Source organism: Acanthochromis polyacanthus, chromosome 13, assembly GCF_021347895.1.
Source record: "Acanthochromis polyacanthus isolate Apoly-LR-REF ecotype Palm Island chromosome 13, KAUST_Apoly_ChrSc, whole genome shotgun sequence".
Classification (NCBI taxonomy): domain Eukaryota; kingdom Metazoa; phylum Chordata; class Actinopteri; family Pomacentridae; genus Acanthochromis; species Acanthochromis polyacanthus.
Window position 1 is genome coordinate 39,055,377 of NC_067125.1, and position 22,355 is coordinate 39,077,731.

The 22,355-nt window shown below is 40.5% G+C and overlaps 1 protein-coding gene across 1 annotated transcript; it reads right to left on the minus strand.

Annotated features, from left to right (window-relative positions):
• Nucleotides 1-387: 387 nt before the first annotated feature.
• On the minus strand, nt 388-17,515 carry abhd15a (abhydrolase domain containing 15a). The gene is made up of 3 exons (XM_051957799.1): nt 16,360-17,515; nt 4,345-4,697; nt 388-2,509 (listed from the first exon to the last, which is right to left on the minus strand). The coding sequence occupies exons 1-3, from the start codon at nt 16,906-16,908 to the stop codon at nt 1,858-1,860; spliced, it is 1,554 nt and encodes a 517-aa protein (XP_051813759.1). The 5' UTR covers nt 16,909-17,515; the 3' UTR covers nt 388-1,857.
• Nucleotides 17,516-22,355: the final 4,840 nt, after the last annotated feature.

Consider the following 22,355-nt stretch of genomic DNA (forward strand, 5'->3'; position numbering starts at 1 on the left):
TGTGTGTGTCTGTGTGTACTCTGCTGTGTTCCAGCTGTCTGAGTGGATAAGGCTCAGTGGGCGGATAAACACTGCAGTGAATGGGACACACACACACACACACACACACACACACACACACACACACACACACACACACACACACACACACACTCAGCATGGCATGGCTATGGGGACTGTGCTATAACAAGGAGTGTCGGTGAGCGCTGACTGAGAGGGGGTTTGACAAAACCACAGATCACAGCTTTAGTGAGGTCTGCAATATAGAACACAGATTATACAACACATTGGTCTGAATGAGGAATTTACTCATCTGTAGTAGAAGGAAAATGATCAGCATGCTATCTTTCAGGATGTTTTTCATACAAAATGTAATTCCCCAGTCTGTTTTCATAGTTCACTTATTATATTTTTAATTTAATTACACAATATAACTCAGTTAACATGTGGCACATTTTATAAAAAAACACAATCAGTTGACAAACAACATTTGGCAATTTTGTCATGCTACAATGAACCGTGGTCTTTCTTTGCTTTACAAACAGCTGTGCTGCCTTTCTGAGTGCCAAAATAAAAATATTTATTACTTAATATCACAAATTGTACAATGTGTTTCTTAATCGGTAAGAATGAACCCAAATAACATTTCCAAGGATTTGTGAGATGTTTCAAAGAAAAAGTCTTGAATTCTCCATCTTGATGTGAAACCAGTGACACTCAGCACATGAAGGTCCTAAAGAGCCGCTTGGAAAAAAAAAAAAGAAGTTTGGAGCACAGAGTTTAAATGATGAAACAGGAAAACTCACAAAATGCTTCCAGCCACCTCTTTCTTTAAAATATCACGAGCTCATGACACGGACTTTCCTCTAAAAACTGACTGGGAAACGATCACACAATACGTCCTCTATTCTGGGCATCACAGAACATTTCCTAATACAGAAGAGAATTTTTTATAATCTACTCAGTAAACTGACTTTAACATGTACAATAACATTGGAAGAGTTCATTAAACTCAGTAACATTTCATCTCAATTTAACTCTTTGTGACCTCGGCACAACACTTGTTCTCCAATACATACACTTTTAGTAAAATGACAGTAAGATGTAACAAGTGTCAAGCTTTTAATAACCCAAATGACAGTGCAGCTGTGGTACGAACCTTGCCAAATGTGGTTTCAAGCTGTGTAAAATGCAAGACACTTAACTCAGTAACTGTCCCGTAGGTATGTTCACAAAACAGCTGACACTGAAGGAACTTAAATCTGTCTGCAGAAAAACCCTTTCGACCTCCACACTGAAAGTTTAGAGTCAACTTTTGGGCCAGTTAAACCTACCTATATGTAATCCTCTTGTCTGCCATTACTTTTTTTCCTCATAGTGGTTTATGGCTCACATTAAGAGTGTGAGAACAGCGCAGACGTTCTCACTTAAAGTTCTCCATCAAGTCACAACTCCAACACTTTGAGTTCTGATTATCGTAACACTTTGTAGCTGAGTGTCATGCAGGCGGAGAACACTGAGTACTTCACAACCCAAATCCAAACCGTTTCAGGAAGCATCGGTGTAGACCATTAATGGTGCCCTGTGGAGTTTTAATGCTACGAGTGAGTCCCTGTTTTGTTCTGTTTGTACTGTGACACGACTTGCAGCCACATCAATGGTGTCACACAAATCCACTCAGGTACAAGTGGTCGTAATGCAACACAGTAACATTAAAGGAAGGGAATAAGAAACCTGTTTGCTACATGGATGCAAACAAAGCAGGATTTAAAAGACAAATCAGCTTTGCAAGTGTTTTATGAGGGAAAAGTTGCATTCATCACCTTTGTTAAATGTCAAGTGTTCTCTTAAGCTCCCTCATCGTGTGTAAGACCTCTGCCAGTTGTAAATGGCATGGATATTATGGGAACACGCTGGCACCCGTTTACAAGTACTGACGCTGCGGTGGCGGAAAACCCTCCCTATTGCCCCTCCACCCAGCCCCCTCCTCCTCGCAGCGAGCTGCTTTGCTCTCTCCTCTGCATTGAAGAAGTCTGTGGTCGCCCTGAAGAATTCCAGCACAGCTCTGTGGCTCCAGTTGGCCCCGTGACTCTGCATCCCCGTGTTTGGTGCTGCCGCAGAGCCAACTGCGCCCAGTGCACCGGCACTCTCCTCAGACTGGGTGGAGAAACCACAGTGACCTCCACGGTCAGTTAGGAGGAGAAAAAAATGTGGGTTTGTCTCAAAGAGTTCCAACGGTATCGTGGATTGAGTGTCTCCACGGACGGGGTCATCCCGAGCACACACGCTCAGAACAGGAATTGCCACTTCGTCCACATCTCTTAAGGGTTCGTTGCGTTCCCAGTAAGCATCCCAGGCACCTGAAGTGTTGCTGCTGCTCCCTGTAGGTGCTGCTGGTGTGGAGCCCACATGTCCAGTCTGACAGAAAAGCACTTCTTCCAGGCCTCGTAAAGAACAGCTGGAAAACAGTGTGTCTGTCTGCATGGTCTCACCCAGCACCGTCCTGTACCTGTGCAAACAGATCACACACAGACATGTCAACACAGGAAAAACGGTTAATCAATTTTAAAGAGCTGCATGAGTCTCGTATTTCTTATTGGCCTTGATCTGAGAAACTTTACCTGGGTCACGATGTCTCTCAGAATCAATGACTAGGCAATAAGCGGGCCATCGGTTGCTACAGTAACTTGATTGTTTTCCTGATTCCCTCTGTGCTTTTCCAATAAATGGCTTGCAAGTGCTTGTATCTGTTTGTCCTACAAACCCCTTTGTACAGTGTATGTTAGGATCTTGCTCTGGCCCCTGTCTTTCTTCCTCTTTTACCTCCTTTCTGCTTTCCTTATCTGTTTTGGTTTTTGTCCTGCCTTTTGGTTCCCTGTCTGTCACCTCCCTCATGTCTCTCTCTCTCTGCCACTTGCCCTCCTGCTCTACCTGCACTCTGCTGCTGATTACCCCAATGACTGTCAGCTGCAGTAATCAGTAAACTCAGCTCACCTGTCCACAAGCTCTCCTTGCCATTTAAACCCTGCTCTGTCACTCAGTCTCCGTTGGACCATAGATGCTGTTCCCCACCAAACCTGCCACCTCTGGACTGCTTAGCTTACGGACTTTTCTGCTCTATCTGCCTCCTGGATTTTCCCCTTCTTGGACTCTGTTGCCCTCCTGTCTGCTTTGGGCTTTTCTCCCGCCTGTTTTCCTGTTTGCTCTGGATTTCCTAAGTCTCCCTTCCCCGTTGTCAGTTCCCTCCTCTTGTGAGTAACCCTATTAGCCTGGTTATGTAATTCAGTTTAGTTTTGTGATCTGCCGTTTTGTATTTGCAGTGTTTGGTTAGTAGTAGGTTGGTTTAGTTTGTCCCATCCCTTGTTCAGTTCTCCATTTAGTTGTTGTTGTAGTTTTCTGGTTTAATAAAATTCTCTCATTATTACACCTGTCTGCCAGTATCTCTGTCTGTGCCTGGATTCTCCAGCCTTCCCTGTAACAGTGCATCACTTTTGGCTTAAAATCATAGTTTTAATATGGCATACTACATGCAGCAGCTTCCTAAAGCTGTGATTTCTCGATAATCTTTTTGACACTGCAATATATATAGTCACCTGAGCAAACTGAGAGAACCATTTAGTTCTTATTGTAGCTGCATACCCATCTAAAATAATACACCTTGCTCCAGAGCAATAGGATTTACATCTGCAATAGGTATGTCTACATCCAGGAATCTACTGCAGGTCATTCATATTATAATAACTTTCCAGGCGGCCAATTGCTATTAAAAGAAAAATCCACTTTTGAACAATGCTATTTTTGTAGTTCTGACCACTGCTCCTATTAGCAAGTACTCATGTTAATTGCAGACATCTGTCAAGATGTCAGACAGAACAAGAAGCAGGAGCAATCAGAAGAACAGGCACATTTCAATAAGCTCTTCGGTTAACTTAACATCTTTCTGGTCTAATTTTGAACCCTTCTTGTTGTACTTATGCGCACAGTTTCAATGCAAGGCAGGACAATACTTGCTATTTCAGGCACAGTTGGTGTTTTGCCCTTAAAAGTTGCTGATTCTAGCCAAACAGTTGACTTATTTACTCCCTGGATTTGTACATTTTTCAGGGGCACACAATGCTTTCCTGCAAAAATAGCTAAGTCTGACCAAAACTTACTTTAGATTTACACTTTGTCTACAGCTCTTGCTCTTTTTGCCTTTAGGTTTAGGATGCTATTTTAGTTCAGAACCTGTGGCTGAAAACAAGCCCCACAATCTAGAATTGTCGTTACTATTTTGCCCATCACTGTCCATTAGTAGTTGATGTCAGCATGCTTTCTCTCTGCTTTTTCTGTCTCCCTTAGTACCTGCTGAGACAAATCTTCTGGTACAGCACCAACGCCCACTGCAGAGGCCAGCACAGTCCATTCTCAAACCAGCTCTGGCAGCGGAACACTGGGGACAGACAGACGGCCGCCGTCACGTAACTCGATGATCCACACTCCCCCAGGTAAGACAGGAGGAGGCCCGACCCGGAGCTCTCGCTCACTGCATACAGTCTTCCTGCTGGCTGTCGGTAGCGAATGTAGCGCACAGCCTCACGCAGATCTGCAGGGTCACCAAACTGCTGCATTTTGAGGGTGGTGAGCGGGGTGCCGTTGTGGCTACGGCGGTTAAAAACTGCTGGGAGGTAGCCATGGGACAAGGCCATCTCACACAACTGTAGAGAAAGGAGGTAGAAACAGACGCAATAAAACAATGTCCATCTGTCTCCAAAATGTTCAAAAAGTGAGAACATGAAATAATGTATGGTTAATATAAAATATAGTTCACATATGTGCTGATGTAAACAATCCTCTTTTATTGCCCACATGGTTGCATTCATGTAACCATGTCTCTTGGTTGCACAGAATGAAACAATGCCTCTTTTTAGAACATAGTTTCCAGTTTGTTCCACTAAATGTCTTCACAGTTGTAACACCTGAACATGCATGGCACAACTTTTTATTGTACGGAAAACGAAATAGCCTTTTTCTAGGGGAAGTGAGAGCACAGTAAAACTAAGGAATTAAACGTTGCTCCCATCTACTCAGCTGTTTAGCTATGCTTAAAGTGCACACAGTCGTACTGCAGAACAGAACTCCGATGTTTTTCTCTTCATTTTTACATTGAAACAAGCAGTTGAAGAACTGGATCTTGTGAGTTATGCTGCTGTGCTTTTGCAATGTTGCATAAATTTAAAAAAAAAAAGGCAAAGAAGTATTCCCTTTGTGACTATCATAATCTAATTCTCAATTTAAAAATGTCAACTTGCTTGTATTTCACTGGAATATTGATGTATGCGAGGTTCAGTACATGCCACCTGGACTTTAGCTGGGGAATATCAAAGCATGGGAGGCAGATGTCAGACCCTGTAGAGGCCTTGGTGAAGGCCCACATTATGCACAATCTCAGCTGAATGATGTCCATGCAACCCACGGGCAGCTGTCATACTCAGAAAACCTAAAAGTCAACCAGTGCATTAAAACAGCAGCCCCTCTTATTCTCTATGTACATTCCCAATTTTATCATTGTTAGCCTGGCGAGACTAGTTGTTAATGTTGAAAAATATCCTCAGCTGTATGACCCACAGTCCCATTTATTACAAAGACAATGTGAAACAAATGTATTAGCTGGTGAGTCATAGCTCTTGAAATGGACTCATTGGGTAAGAAATTAAGTAGAAAGTTTCCATGCATTATTTTTAAGCAAATGACTGCACAATGCTAAAAACACTTCAACATTTTTTTTGTTGCGTTGATACATTGGAGAAGCATATTTCCTATTGGAATGCACTTGATGCATGTTACATGATGCATTACTGTGCTCAGCAGCAGTCTGTATTATGTAGCTGTAGCTGAACCAGGCTGGGAGCAGGAGTCTGGAAACCTGTGAGCTCATGTCACTGGCAGGAAGTCTTTTTTTTTAAAAATTTCAGTCAGTGCACTGAAGACAAAAAAAACCACACACAGCTCATTGCATTTTTTAATTAGGTACTATTATTTACTTTGAAATGAATGTAACCATAAAAAGGTTTAAGCTGTTTCATCATTAATGCTGAATGACAGCATCTAAAAAGAAGATGCTGTGCAGCTGCATTGGAAGTAATGATTTTCCATGTTTTGTTAACATGAAACTTCAAACTTAAATGTTCCATCTTTTTGGTCATTGGTAAAGAAAATGAAAATTCTTCTTTTAGTTATTCAGTACTTAAAATGTTTTTTTTTTTTTTACTATAGTTTAAATGCTATGAACGGCTTAGAATGATATATTCTCAACAGTTTAGTAATAAATAGGACGATTTTACTGAACAGATATCTTTCTAATCTGTGAAGTGCTCCTCTAGTCACCAAAAAGGCTTTAAAAAAAAAAATTTAAACAAGACTAAAGCACAAATGTTTTGTCATTGACTTAAAAAAAAATGCTTGTAGGGCTTTCAAGGAGCTCGCTTCCAAATCTAACAGTTCTGCTGGTTGGCATTCTCTACAGGAAACTGCCTTCACCAGTCATCTGTCTTCTTACATCTCACTGACAGTCCAATAGTACTGGAGATAGTAACCTAAATAATTAATAATTACATAACTTCCAAATAGCTAAGCAAACAAGTAAAATACAGCAAAAATATGCCTACACTCATAACAAACTGGGAGAAATGTTCTATAAGTTAGCTTCCAGAAAAATTGCAAAGTTTAGACTCATAGCAGAACAGAAATGACAAGAAAATTTCTAAAATACATTGAAAGCTCTCACTGCAGAGAGGGAATGAAAATGAGAGATTGTCCCAGTTCTGAATGTTACCATTAGAATAAATTACCCATATTACAGTGTCTGGAAACACAAGGAGAACATTTGTCTTTCCTCGAAATCTGCACCGTCACAAGTGCTTCATCTTAAAACACAAGAAGCCAAAAAAGAGCAGACTTGTATTTCTGTCATAGAAAAAAAAGTCTATGTCCATATAGCTATAGTAGGGCTGTGATATATCCAGTGCCAGTACGTTGTCACATTTCAAATGAGTTACATTTTGCTTTGAACCTGAAGAAATCCCAGTGGAGGGCAGGAAGAGCAGTGGAATTGCTGCATTAAATATTTACCAGCTGAGAAAAGACTGCAGTAGCATTTTTGCCACTTTCTGGTTGTCTGTATGAAAAGAGAATTTACTCTGCCAGATACATGACCAGACAGCATCAGGGGAAGTGCTGAGCCGAGCTAACACACCGGAACATCGTTCATTTATTCATTCATTAGCCTCTTCCTCAAACATTTTGAGTCATTGTTATTCAAGAGGAGCGCAGGAGAGGAAGGAATAGTTTCATGCGAGTATGAATCACTGCAGAGTTCAGTGTAATTCCCAGAGATATTGAGATGAATGATTAGATTTTTTACAGTTTCAACTGCATGAGAGCTGGGGCTGAGTGATGAGTCTTTTGGCTGAGATTAAATTAGGTGATCAGGTGATTCGTGGTTATATCTGCCTACTCAGTATTAATATAGCCACTGTAAACTTATATCTGACTGCAATAAATCCCCAAAACATGAGGAGGATGGCAAAATTACACTTGCAGTGTTATCATTGTTAGCTGGTCATCAAGAATGAATTAAATCCAAAGATACTACAAAGCCCATGTTATGTAAGTTGTCACCAAAAGCTACTTTTTGTTCAGAAGAGCAACAATTACTCATTTTTTTTTACAGCCACTTTCTCTCTGCACAGACACATGCAGCCTGCTCCTGACCATTTCCACTGGGAGATTGTTGTTTAATTGAAAACAAAGATAAGAAATCCCGTAATTTGACCCTTGTTCTAGGTCTATTTTGCATGCACCAAGTTTGTGGTGATATACTATGTTGACAGTCTGTGTTTGGTTTTGTCAGAGATGTCACTTCAATTACAGATACAGAAAAAACGAACAGCAGTCACGGCAGCAGTTTTCTGCCAGAGCTGATAAAGTGTCAGCTCAGTGATAGATTCCTTCAGTCGGGCCTGCACACACTGGACAACACCCTCTGTACTCACACAACAGCAAAGATTTTATTATGAGAGGTCTTCTCAAGTTCAAAAATATTCCTTTCACATCAAATTATAAGTGAAATGTTTCTGCGAGACTTTGTATTGTTGTAAAATACGGGAACTTCATTTGGAAACAATGCCACAAATCAAGTTCAATTAAGGATGTTCACTGATTAAAAGCCTTTTAGAGGCAACAAAGCATCTCACTTCAAAACTCTGCTCTCTATTCAGGTCAGTAACTAGCCTAAACACTCTTTAACTGGGCTCTGATACATGTTCAGGGAATCAATGATCATTTAAGACAAAAGAAACTAAATGTGAAATGTTTTGATGTTTGTCTACTCATGTTGCTCTCTGGTACTAAGTTCAGTACTCTGCAGATAAACTGAGTGAGAAAACACTCTAACCAACAAAGATCCAGACCACAAGTTACTGCACTTGTTATATAATAAAATCTCATTGCTGCCATCTTCATACGGTTAATTGTTTGGCAGTATGTCCCCCAATCACAGTGAGCTAAACAAAAGCAAAGATTTCTGCTTTAATGTTTTGGATTACAGCAGACAAAGGAAAACCTGTGTTTTTTTTCCCTCCCATCCGGCATTCAAGAGCAGTGAGTTAAGAAAAACTCTGATGGCACAGTGTTGTAAAGTCTTACAAAAACTGACAAAAACATGGACTTTTCCAAACAGTGGATTCTTCTGGTTCAGAGTGGTGAGCATTGCAGTCAAAGGGAGAATATCTATGAATAATTTAATGTAAGGCAACAGTAAAAAAAAAAAAAAAAAAAAAAATGTCAGGAACTGAAATGCAACTATTTTTGGGTTAGACTCTGTTTCACAAGTCTCCCTGAAATGGATTTTGACCAGGAGGGCTTGTTGTGTGGGTCTGAAAACACAATGCAGGGGTTTTCTGTCCATATTCTTAGGTACATTTGTATTTATTGTGCTGCTTAGTAAAATGCCATCTTAGCAAAGAAAAAAAAACAGCATCTCTCCTAGTATGGTGTCGATGTAGACTGCTTATTCCAGTGGAAAAACTACATTCACGTGTAGCTGAACTGAATTCTCATTTTGAAATGTTCACTGACAGTCATTAAAAACTTTGAGACCATATTTTTCAACATAATTTTTATTTTGAAGCCTGAAACTGGACTTTCTTCATATGAATCATTTGTTTAGCATATTGGCATACAGAAACAAAAATCTAAAGTTTCAAGAATGATTTCAAAATAAAGAATTTCACAAAAGAAAACGGCACCTGCCAAACACAAAGTCACAACAGTCAATACCGAGTATGGCCTCCATCTGCTTGGATGCAGGCAGCAATCCGTCGGCGCATGCTTTGGACCAGGCTTCTGATTGTGGGTTGGGAACAGCCCATAATACGCCTGGATACATCACTGTAGCTCAAAGCGGCCTCCACCATACCCAGTGCCCGGAGACGTTGTTCATGTGATAGACGCGGCATGATGCTGTTCACTGGACTAACAATGGTGGCCTTTTTTGGCAACTTTTGCAAAGTGACCAACCCATGTGCAGTGAATCATGACAAAATGACAACTCATCATTATCTCAACTACCAGGGCACTCGATCATCAGTAAATCCACAATGAATAATTACAACCCCCCTACAAGTAGAATTCTGCGTACATTTCTACCTCAAAGTTTCTATTGACTGTCAGTATTCTGTCTGAATAGGTGAGACTAAGATGTAGGAAACATTCAGTTAGAAAGGGGCACAAACTCCACACGAGGTAATGGGGTTGGCAGCTAGTCTAACTCGCTGAATGTAGACTGAGGGTGTAAGCCTGTCATTGGCTAATTTCAGACAACTTTCTGATACTGCATTTAATGTTTTCAAATGCACTACAGAAAACAGCAAGAGCCTCCAAGCAGCAACCTCATACACCATAGAACTGAAAGTTTTGCAGATGATTTGTATCATGCAGTAAGGCAGCCCAGCTAGTTTCAGAGAATTATGTATTTTGATGACGATGCTCACCAAAACAATTCCACTTGTTACTATTTTGAGAGAATATCAAAGCTGCATCTTTTGTTTAGCACCGCAAAATGATGATTGTGGTTGTTTTAAGAAATAAAAAAGCCAGAAATTTCATGTTCTACGGAATGGTCTGGCAAAGAAGGATTAGTCCACAACTCGGTCTCACTCACTGGCTGTAGACTGTGGGTATAAGCCTTCCATGAGTCATGTATTTCCAGCATCTTTCTTTTCCCCTTTATGCTGTCTGCGTGTTAGTTTTTTTTTTTTTAAATCATCTTTACGACCAAAAACTACAACCTTCAAGTGTCAACCTACCACACTATGTTTGAGTTTTTTGAGAATCTGCATCGTGCTGTAAGCCAGCTGTGCTGATGTTTCGTGATTAATTATCCATTTCAGCAACAGTGCTCACCTCCCTACGTGCAAATGTTCCAGGAACCCTGGATTACTGTCAGTTTTTGCAGAAACACTGGCTCTACTTCCTTGGCTCTGCTTAAGCCAACTGTGATTGGATTGAAGAAATACAAACAAACCTGAGTAGTTTTTTCTATAATAGCAGAATGGTAATGAGGTGCAGCCAGACCATTCTACACAGCACAATGTCAACACTAGAGAAATGCCTGTATATGCAAGATTTGTCTACAACATGACAGTCACCTAGGTGAGAAGTTCATGCACTGTGTGGGACAGTTAGCCTAGCCGCGCTAGACCCATGTTCTGAAGGCATAAGGGTCTAGGGCCGCTCGACAGGGAGGGAGGCGGGCTAAAAGGTTGTCTATCAAATCACTCTGCAGCAATTGGGTAGGTATACAACCAATCAGTGCAACGAATAGGCTGACGTAGTTCCTAGAGCGCCGGCGGATTGTGGCTAAGTCCCATTAGCTTCCCAACCAGCGGAGCCAACTGGTATATTAAGGATTTGCCATATCCCGTCGGCATAAGTCCAAATACGTCTTTCTTCTCAATGAAACACTTCAGTGCCGTCCTTTGTTTATCTTTTAAGTTGAATTTTAGCTTCAAATCTTTAAGGGCTGTGGCCAAAGCCGAGTCGAAAGATAACTGTTTATTGTGCGCCGGTTGTTTCTGTCAGAATCGTCACGCCTCTGTCGTCACTTAGTTACGCCCGCCTTCTGACTCGACACTTCATGGTGATTCGTCCGGCCAGTTTTAGGAGCATCCAGCCTCGAGCCTTATGGAGGGTAACTAGACCCACCCTGGCAGAGAATTAAATTCGTTGCCGTGGGTTGTCTAGCGCGGCTCGGCTATGGGACAGTTATTCTTAGACTCAAACTTTGTTTTCGCTTACTGTTTACTACCATTTTACTGGCCGTTTGGTTAGGTTTAGACACTGAAACTACGGCACTAGTTTAAAGAAAATATCACAGTTTGGGTTAAAATGTGACCCTTTCACAACATGTTTGAAGCCTGCCCTCCACTTTAAATACAGGTTGGTTGTAGAGGAAGGTAATTTTCAGGAGATAGGGCTGCACATTCCAAGTAAGTAGGACAAGGCCCTGAATTTTGTTAAAGTGTGTGTGTGGGAGAGGCTATTTGCATTTTCCTGAATGCCTTGGGAACATTTCTTCTGTATCCCCTGTGTCCAATCCCCACACTCTCACCAGATATTGAATGGTGCTGCAGTATAATTATGAGCTTCATTTCTGACCCAGTTCATCCAATATGTATGTAAACATTCTCAAACTAAAACTGAAAATCTAGTCTTTGCGCACACGGTCATCGTTGCATTTTAATGGTACAAGCCAGTTGCAAAAAATGTCGTGACTCTGTGCTAAAACCTTTTTCTGTGTGAACCGTTTGCCCATAATGTGTCAACACCAAACTGTAAAATTTGAGAGATGAAGGTGTGGAAAACACAGATTTAACGTCCCGTTTGCTTATTTCCAAGTGGAAAAAAAACATGATCATGAGCTTTATTTGTAATGAGTCATATGTTTTATACTGCTAGTTATATCTGTGATAAAGACTTTTCCAAGCCTGGAAATGCTGAGATTTTTCTGCCACTCTAACATTGCTCATTGATATAATTACAACAGCTAATAGCCATATTTTCCCACTTCTACAGTACGATTGCTGAGCTCTTATTCCATCCCACGAGGAGTTTGTAAAATCTGAGCAGTCAGACAGTAAAAGGAATGGTCTGAAAAACAATTATTTAAATGTCGAAGGGTAAATTACACATAATGACTGCATTATATCATACTGCACATATTTAAGGAATGACAAATAGGTGTTTCTCAGCATACTGAACAAAACACTGAATTTGGTGAAACTAGGTCACGAAATTATAGTAAAGCTGCTCACAAATCATCAGCTCTGTGAGGAAAATGTGATTTGTGTTAATCACATGAGGCGGCAGCAACAGCTGGATGTCTTCTTACAGGAATATTTACAGCTTATGAAAATATAGCTCTGAAAAAGTGAATACAAGCCTCCTTGCCACATGTCTCTGTACACCTTCATTAAATTAAAAAAACCTCTTTGTGTGACCTCTTTGATATTGGGGTAACCAATAGATTACAAACTGTTTGACAGGTAAGATCAGGAGATGTACAGTAATTAGGTCAGGGAGGAGTCGTGGTCTATGTGAGGTTTGACATTTTGGGAAAAACATGTTCCTTTTTTATGCTAAAAGTAATAAGAAGGCTGATGCTCCTCATGGACTCGCATTTGAAGCTACTGCAGCAGCTGGTTAGCTTAGCTTGGCACAGAAACCAATACACTGATTTTACAGGCGGTGTGTGCCAGGATATTTCTTTGTCAAGCAGAGTAAGTAAACATATCACTGCTCCAGGCTAAGAAGTAAAGCCTAGTATGGCATTTTTTGCATTTCAGCCTTGGAACAGCTTTAAAAACAAGACCCTTCTTAATAAATGGATGGATTCTGTGACCACTTTAAGCCGCAAGCAGGTTACTTTTTGTGTGAAGCTTTTATCACATTGGGTTTATCTGCTGGCATCCAGTGAACCTTAACCCTACTGCTTCCACTTATTTTTATCAATTCCAGTGCAACAGTTTCTTTGTTGGCTCATGTTAAATATTTTACTGTTTTTAGTATGCTTATTGTTCTTTCTTGATGAAAACCGATTTCGATGCACCTCTTCTACCTGCTGCTTCATATTTACCCCACAGGGATGAAAATACTACCAATCTTTTCATCAAAATCCCAGTAAGGAAGCCAATCAACATATTTCTGTAAATGTTAGGCTACTGCTTTTAAGGCAGTAAAAAGAATGATATATTGGCAGGGGTGAAAGTAAGCCGGTACGGTCCGGTACTGCGTACCGGCAAAAGATCTGGCGGGGGTAGGTAGGACAGGTGTCATATAGAAATCTGACCCCATGGAATTCTGACCCGCGGGTCACTTTTCTAGTATAGAAAACTGACCGGCCCCATAGAATTGTGACCCCCTATATGAAATTTTAAATTTTGCTAATAAAAATGTTCTGCTATACTTACTAGAAAAAAACATCTTTTCACCATCATAGCCTATAATTTAGGGTAAGTTGAATAAAGTATTTAAACTTGTTTATATTATGTGTTGTGACCGAGGTCACTTTTCCATGCTATAGAATATTGACCTCAGGGTTATTATTATTTTAATGTAAATACAATGAATTTGTTGTAAAGTTTTCATCCAGTCTCTCTTATATGCTATAAAGTATTGGCCCTCATGATTTTTCCTACAATCTTATATATTATTATTATTATTGTATATAATTATTATTGCAATATTGAAAAATATCATGTATTTCTAAAACACAATAATATTATTTTAATTTTCATGTGTTTAAATAATTTTTTACAGAATAATTGGGGGTGGGTCACTTTTCCATGGGGGGGTGGGGGGTCAGAATTCTATCTGACACCAGAAAAAGACCCGGTGGTGGTACGCTGCCCGGCTGCTTGCTGTTGACCGTTCACTCAGCAGTAGGTGAGTGCGCATGCGTGTCTACTTTCCGTAACACAGCGACTGCTATGGCCAGTAGCAACCAAATAGCACATAGGTGCGCTTGATTTATTGCACTGTGACAGGACGGGATGAGCAATAAATTACACCTGAAATTCCACACGTTCTTGTGATTGGCTGAAAAATTCCCAGCAGGATTTACAAAGGTTATCATAGACAGATGCATATTTTAAATAAAAATGGAGAGCACAACAAAGCAGTTAAGATTTTTTTTGTCAAAGCAATAACGAAGAGAAAAATAACCTCTTTGATTAAAAGAAAAGTCAGGGACACTGAAGAAGGGTTACCACAGAAAATCAGAAACTAACTACTATAACTACTTTAGGCCTCTGTGGAATATCTTTTAGGTGATGTGTTTTGATGTTTAGTTCCATTCTGAGTGTTTGCTCGTGACCTCATGCCTGTTCTTAGAGCCTTGTATTCTGGATGTTTATCAGTGTTTACCATATTTTCAAGTGTTATTAATTCCTACCTATTCCATTGGCCTACAGTAAAATATTAATGTTTTTGTTTGTTTGCATTTTAACTTTGCTATTTTAAAACGTATGACGTTAGCGCGAGACGAGGGTTTTGTTACTAGTACCGGCCAGAATTTAAAACTACTTTCACCCCTGTATATTGGTGAGATGAGCACAGAAGCAAAAACAAGACAGAGAATTGAAAAAAGGAATGAATTCATGAATGAATATTTTCTTATATGTTTTAGGATGAACACACTTCAAACTTTGACCTGGATATGAAGCCACTGAACAGACTGTATAAGTTGTATGTGAATGCAGATTAATCCTGCCAGACTGAGTGACACAAAGGAGCATAAGGCAAAAGTGAGAGTAAAACTATGAATAATTTAAGAGGAGGAGCCTCATTCATAAATTCATACATTCCTGAAATGGGCTCTGCTAAAGAGACGGCGACAGGGATCACAAACCCACAGACTCCAAAAGAATCTCCATCTTTCTTTCTGTTTCTTCTCTGTGTCACAGATACTGTGTATGCCCACGCAAACACAAGCTCTTTTTATCTCTCGCACACACACACACACACACACACACACACACACACTGTAACTGGTTTATGCATATTGAGCCTCACCAGTGACAGAAGCAGTCTTAATTGGTGTACATCCCTTGTGGTGCCTCCGCTCTCAGCCCTCCCAAGCGTAACCGACTGACAGCATCACAAATACTCTATTCTGATGGCTGCTATTTAAAAAAAAAAAAAAAAAAAAAAAAACTGACACAGATCTGTCTGAATCTGACAGTTACCTTCTTCTCTCCATCATTTGGCTTTTCCCCTCAGGTAAAGCTCTAAGCCACTATATATGTGTATTGTTTCAAAACTCTCTTCTCCCCATTTCCTCTCCTCTGTCATCTTCTATCCTTGACAAAGAAGCTATTCACTCTAGTTTAATGTCAGACACATTTGATTTTGTTCGAGTATTCTTGCAGAGATGTTACTTCTGACACAGGGCTGACAGTAAGCCTGTGACGGATTTGCACACAGAGCTAGCGGTATGAAAAGAAGCATGATGCCAGGTGCCCAGAATGGTGAAAGAGTCGACAGGCATTCATGCGGAGCAGCGCCGCACTTCCTCGGGCTTCACAAGTCAAGCGATGCTTTGTAATCCCTCACTCAATTACCTCAATCAGTGTATTGAAAGCGCAGTTGATAGACTGGTGCTGCCTCTGCATCTGCTCTTTTCTTCACTTTTGACTGAGCTTGCCATGGCTCAAGTTCAAATGACTGCCTTTGCCCACTGGCCACTGTTGATTTTCACTGGCATCTTCCCACATCATCGTTGCATTACTGAGGCACTTCTCTTTTGATTTGTTGAAATATTTTGTTTAAGCATTTGTCAGTCTAAGTTTGGGCATGATTTGCTGCCGTTTATTAATATGGATTTGTGTCAGCAGTGAGTAAGACAGATTGGAATTCCATGCAGCTGATGTAATTTTCGTCATGTTGTAACATATAGAGGAAGAGCAGCTTCAAAGTTTGCCACAACTTAAGATGCATCAGTTAAAGGCGTCCTGACGTGTGTTGGTGAAATGGATGCAAATATCTGTATCTTTGTATGGATTCAGAGGCAATATAATGCTTCAAGTGTCTGCAGACAGAATGGAAACTACTAGAACAATATTGTAGAGGTTGTCAAGCGTGCAGAATATTTGTATCTCTTTGGCATTATTAAAAATGAGATTCCCTCCTTTAATTTTTATGAAAACCATCTTTTATGTGACCTGCTGCAGCTTCTACCTGAAAAAAATCTATTTGCATACCTTTTTATCTAATTTTCTCCAGTAAAGTGTCTTATAAAAGGCCAAAAAACGCACGGATTACCTTCAACACGTTTCTAGTGATTTTCCCAAAAGAGTTTGGAATGATGAGAAGAACCGGGCTGGTTGAGTGACTAGAAGTCCTGCGTCTTTTCTGGTAGGATGGCACTGCCCAGTCCAAGGCCACCAGCCCATCATCGCTCAGCTGCAGGTTGTCCCGCACAAACTGGACCGGGCTTTCATACGGCCAACACGCTTCGTACGCACTCTGCAGGAAGGCGCTGGCCCGCCACGTCCGGCCGACACACGGGGAGTAATTACTGAAAGTCCGGCAGTGTTTCAGGAGGTAGTTGGCCAGCGCGGATGGTTTGCATATGAGCCCCACGGTGCATGTTTTCTCCTCTGTCACAGCTCCCGCACAGGCCGGCTGCCCACCGTCGCTCCCATGCCGGTCCGACACGCACCTCCCGGTCTTTTCCTTCGCTGCTTGCTGTGAAAACCCCAGTCCTTGAAGCAGAGCATCCCGCTGGCGCTCGGCACTGAAATATGTGTAACCTGGCCAGATTAGGAGCACCAGGATCACAACGCACAGAGCCACCAGCCATTCCAGCATTGGCACGGTTGAAGGGGAGCAAAATGAGCACGAACACTTTCCACACTTTATTCCGGAATTAAAGTTAAAAAATGCAGCTTTACATCATGGCAGCTAGTCCATGAAAACATATTCAGCCCCTTACAGTTGGCTATTCTTATCTAAGTTGATGCTCAGCTCGTCAGCGAAGCTTGGCGCTTCCCTTCGGTGCCAAAGCGCACCAGTCCCCGGTCATTGTAGTCGTGCTGTCTCCGTTACGCAGCGTTTCTGTTGTTCCAGCTCTCTCCAAATCCAACTTTCATTTCTATCTATACTCGGTAATAATCGAGGTGACTCCGTTCACGATTCTCGTATTCAGTGGTCGCCCAACAAAACTGCGCTCCACCGGTGCTTCCATCCAACAGCTGGGAGCGCGAGATATGTCTGTGAGCGACGCGCAGCAAATGCTGGAAACGCCTCCTATCATGTCCAACCCCTCAGAGTGAGCAGGTACTCCGCACACTTGATGATCTGTTATTAGTCTTCTCATTAAATTACTTCCATTAAGCCAGACCAAAGATGTCCAGTACAGCCAGAGCGTTTTTACACCGTGTTTGCAGCTCACTCAACGAAGGACGACGAAAAGAAGAAAATGCTCCCTCCCCCTTGGCCTTTATACCACACACACACACGCGCGTGCGCGCACGCACGTAGGAGACAGACTTGCTACTAGAAGTGTGCTCATTATCAGATGTGACTGAATTTCTTCGGAATGAATTTGGCACCATGTGCCCACTGTGACCTTGCACACAGAGACAAAGACAGCGAGGACAAAAACTGAATAAGCCTGATGTGTAAACAGTTACCCACTACTTAACCCACCAGTGAAGGAGCCATATAACCTGTTGAGCAGCTTTCAGTTATGCAACAATTCAGTCAGTTTGTGCTGAGTGTCTCCGTTTTGTTGCTTTTTGTTGACATATAAGGTGAAGTAGGCCAATATTCTTTAGGCAGGCAGATTCTGCTGCACAGTGCTTCAGACATCCAGCTAGATTCAGCCATAATAACATTTATGTAATGTGATAACCTCCAGTCTGCTGTTTTTGTTTCCACTATGAAATTCAAACGGCTGCTTAAACGGACTAGTGATCAATAACTGCAGCAAAGAACAAGGGAGATGAAAAAATACATCAGCATTGTCAAAGAATCTTGAGCACAATGCTAAAATAACATTTTCCTCACTTATAATATTGGTAAGCTTCACTTTCTGAGACATAGCAATCTATCATGAGTTAAACCCAAATTTATTATTTTGCACTCCTTAAATATATTGACTGAATATTACATTTATAGTGTGCGGAAACACCAGCATTCAGGGGATCTGACTGTTTTCTTTTTTCACAGCCAGAAGCAACACATATAACATTTATGAAGCACTAGATTTAGATTTTATTTCATCTTTTTTTCCGTTAATTAAAGCATGACGGAAATGCAGCTGGCTGTTGCTGCCTGATTTCAGCACTATGGTGGGTTAGATTTCTTCTGCTGTTTTTGTTTATGGTGGCTGTTGTCAAGAAAGTTGTTTTTATGATGTTTGGGTGAGTGAAATTTCAGATTTTGAACCGTCACACTTTGATGATGATTACAACAAGAACAGCATGGATGCAGGCGTCTGTATTAAAGCGAATCAGTGAGGAATCACTAATTTCACACGACTCATATGATGGATAAAGATCCATGAAGAAAGTAGAAAAAATTAGCAAAATGAACCTATAGCGTCAATATTTTATCGACCAGCTTTTCACAAGTTATGTTTTCAGGGGAGCTCATCTCTTAAGAGGAGTAAAGCCCCCCCCACCCCCAGTAGTTCACACATTGACCCTACATATTAAGCAGTCACAAACAGCATTTAGTGATACTACTCATGCAGGGTTGATAGATTTCATGGAAACCTGTGGTTTTCCATTTGTTTTCAAGAACATTTTGTTTTGAACATCCGTTTAGCCAACGACAGCGTAACACAGTGCAGTGTCCTGAACATAAATTGATGGATGCACACTGTGCTTTGTGTGAGCAAGAGAAAACAAAACCAAACGGATACTGACAAGACACTAGATCATTGTGTATTTGCTCCAGTTTTGAGGCAACATGATACCAGTGGAAAAATTAAAACAAATGACAGAATGGCAGATGCCAAGCCAATGAGCAGAGCAGAAAGACAAATGAGTGCCAGGAAGGATCCCGCTATCACCTCAGAGACACTGAATGCCAGTGCAGAACGGCTTCCAGCTGGTGCACCAGAGAGCTGGGAGGAGGAAGTTTATAGTTGGCTAATTTATGCACTGATCATGAGACTCTCCACATTTGTCCAGTAAACAAATAGCTGATTAGATTCTTATCCATTTTTGCAGTGCCATAGGGAATCCTATCCATCATGAAGACAATCCTGACTTACCTGAAGGGACAGAAGGAACAGAGACAACCAGGACAAATAACAAAACTGCACGAATGCACCTATGAAAATTGAAGCTGTTTCATAGGCAAAGTGTGTTTTTTTTTGATTAAGTACACTTTGTATGAAGTTAACTGATAATTGGGAACTATTTAAACTACAATGTTGTAGTGGATGATAGTCTCAGTAGTTTCAGCCATTGGAAAAGCTAACATCTCATTATGTAATCATAGCAGCACTGAAGTAGTCTAAAACAGTTCACTCATTAACTTGAATTCAATATCTGTGACTTAATTTCTTTGTGTCTAACATTTATTCACTGCCCCTCAAGCATTAATAGTCCTTTTCTTTTACTAGAACTGATAAACTAATGACTCACAGGTTTGCTAGTGGAGGATCAATTGTTCTCTTCAGAACACCTCTATATTACATTCTGGATAATGTGTACATGTAATATCGTGTCCTTTAAAGGCACTTGCTACATCATTTGCTATTATGAAACCTTTAATAGTAAAGTAAAATGTGTGGCTCATTTAGCAAAGTTAAATGTAATATCTTATAAGCTATAATGGATATTTTAGATTATTTTGGCATTCACTGGTTATTTTATTTGTATGGTACACTGTCCTTTGTACGAAAATAATATTCATGCAAATTTTCATCTTCCCTGGAAATAAAAAAAACATGTGAGGAAGAGCACAAGAGACAATCATATGAGATAATGTTGAAGTCATCCAGATCCAGCCAATAACTCCAAAAAGGTCACAGGAAACAAACAAATATGTGGACTATGATAATCAATTTTACATTGATAAGGAGGAGGAAACGAGGAGGAAAAGATCGACAAATCAACTTGAACTTCAGGATAATAGAACTGGATAACAGGATAACAGATAAGGCTAGATTAGATGAGGTTTGGACAGATATATCTTGGAACAAACCAGTGAAAGGCTTGTCTCTGGAAAATGTCACAAAGGTTGTCTCAAAACAAACCAAAGCTACAGCAGTGCTAAAGACCCTGACCCTTATCTTTGGTTTACATTCCACTGACAAAGGCACATAAGGAGCTGTCTTTCAGGGGAAATAAATGGTGGAGATGATAGGGTCTGGGGATCTTGGTCACTCAATGCATTTAGGGAGTAAATTCATATTTGAGCTAAATATGGAACTAAACCTTTAGTGGTGAATGAAGTGGCACATACCAAGTCTCCAGTATATGTCATCATAAAAATGTCCTCGAATTAGAGTAATTTAACCACCAAGTGAGAGAGAAAAGAAGACAGTCTTCCATCGTAGATGGGGGTTTTTTGTCTTTGTTTTTTTCAACTATTCCCTTGATGCAAGAAGAAGTGACTAACCCAGTCACTGAACTTAAATGGAAAATATACAAATTCTGACACAGACACACATGCACACACACTGGATATGCAATCAAAACATTGTGCTTTGCAAAATCTGGAGTCTTTCCCCAGGAGTGTTGACAGAATAGGAAAAAAACTGGGCCAAAATGAAGGTGCAGCCGAGAGGTTGCATTTTGCTCGCTACATGAAGTCTCCTGGCTGAGATTGTGCTGACGCTTCTATTCACTATGAAACACTACGTACAACCAGCATAAAGAACTAAATACTGCAAATGTATGTGCAAGCTGAAATAAAATGAAAAAGAGTGCATTATTATCTAACCATCCATTTTCTATACACTGCTTTGTCCTCTGTAGGATCACGGGGAGTTATCTTACTTAATTTATCTCAGAGCAGGATTCATTTTGGACAGGTTGAGTACATTATTATGCATAATGAAATAACTCATGATTAAACCAAATGCTTGTGCGTGCTATTACTTGAAAACCAAAGCTCGGTTTGGTCGTATGGGAAACATACTGACTTAATATGAAACAGTCAGGAGTTGGTTAACTTAGTATAGAGACTGGGACCAAAAGGAAAGTCTTGTTACACAGTCTGGCTATTACACCTTTAATGCTTGCTACTTTACTCAAATATCAGATGACCCTGACTGTAAGACAAATACCTCCTCCAGTGTCTGTTTTGGAAAAAGATTTTCTGGAGGGAAAAAAAAAGTCAGATTTCTGTTGGAAACGCCGTTGAGATACAGTTAGTCAAAGTAGAAAGTAGTCATTATCCTTAAGATTTCTCTTTTTCCATTAAAACTCAAAATAAATCCCATATCCATGTTGTTTTTTTTCTTTCAGTGATGCCGCATCTTGTTTTTTCAAACTCTTTGAAGCAATGAGAATGAATTTCTCAAATTTAGTATTTACAGACATTTCAGATGTCTTGGTAGATGATTTGGTCACGAATAAACAATTAGGTAGGCATATTTTATTACATTTGGACAGAGCAAGTCGAGCTGTTCCCTTGTTTTTCAAGTTACTCCTCACAACAAAGCAAATAACCAGAAGATTTAAAATTCCTCTGGTCTCGCTGATAAAACCCCATTGCCTCCTCTACAATGTGTGGATTTATGAAGTAGTCACTTTTTTCTTTACACCAGCTACCTATGACTAGGTGCCAAATTACTCTATGCTACACAATGGCAAGCTGGAATATTAAAGCAACAGAGCTGTACATGTTTGAACTCATTCTGCAGTAACAGCAAAAAAAAAGACAAAAAGCTGCACCTGAAAGTTTTCAAGAGTGGTTCATTATGTTTGTTGTATATGAAACTCACGGTGTCAAACCCTGTTTGTGAGACGGTTGTCGCTGCAATGCAGCTTCAGAGCGGAAATGTTCAGCATTGGCCATTGGCACTGACTGCTTATGTCACTCATGATGTGACTACAAGCACATAAAGGACACACTAACAAGGTAAAAAGAATATTTTTCACCAGAGGGGCTTTAATATTCCTTATTTCTGTCCATATTTTCGTTTATTTGACCATTGCTAAAGCAGGAATTCAGCCTCTAAGCTGCTAACCTCTCACCCACTAAGCTTGACCTAAAGCACCAGTAAGCACATTTTAGTGTGTCCATCATAAAAGGCAAGAAGGCAAAGCAACATTGTATCCAAGCAGAAGAAG

Excerpts from the sequence above, each read along its gene's own strand:
- abhd15a (XM_051957799.1), bottom strand. The coding sequence starts at position 16,908 with ATGCTGGAATGGCTGGTGGCTCTGTGCGTTGTGATCCTGGTGCTCCTA. Across the intron at positions 4,698-16,359 it reads TCACTAGAAACGTGTTGAAG|TTGTGTGAGATGGCCTTGTC; the intron begins GTAATCCGTGCG and ends CTTTCTCTACAG. Across the intron at positions 2,510-4,344 it reads CAGAAGATTTGTCTCAGCAG|GTACAGGACGGTGCTGGGTG; the intron begins GTACTAAGGGAG and ends CTGTTTGCACAG.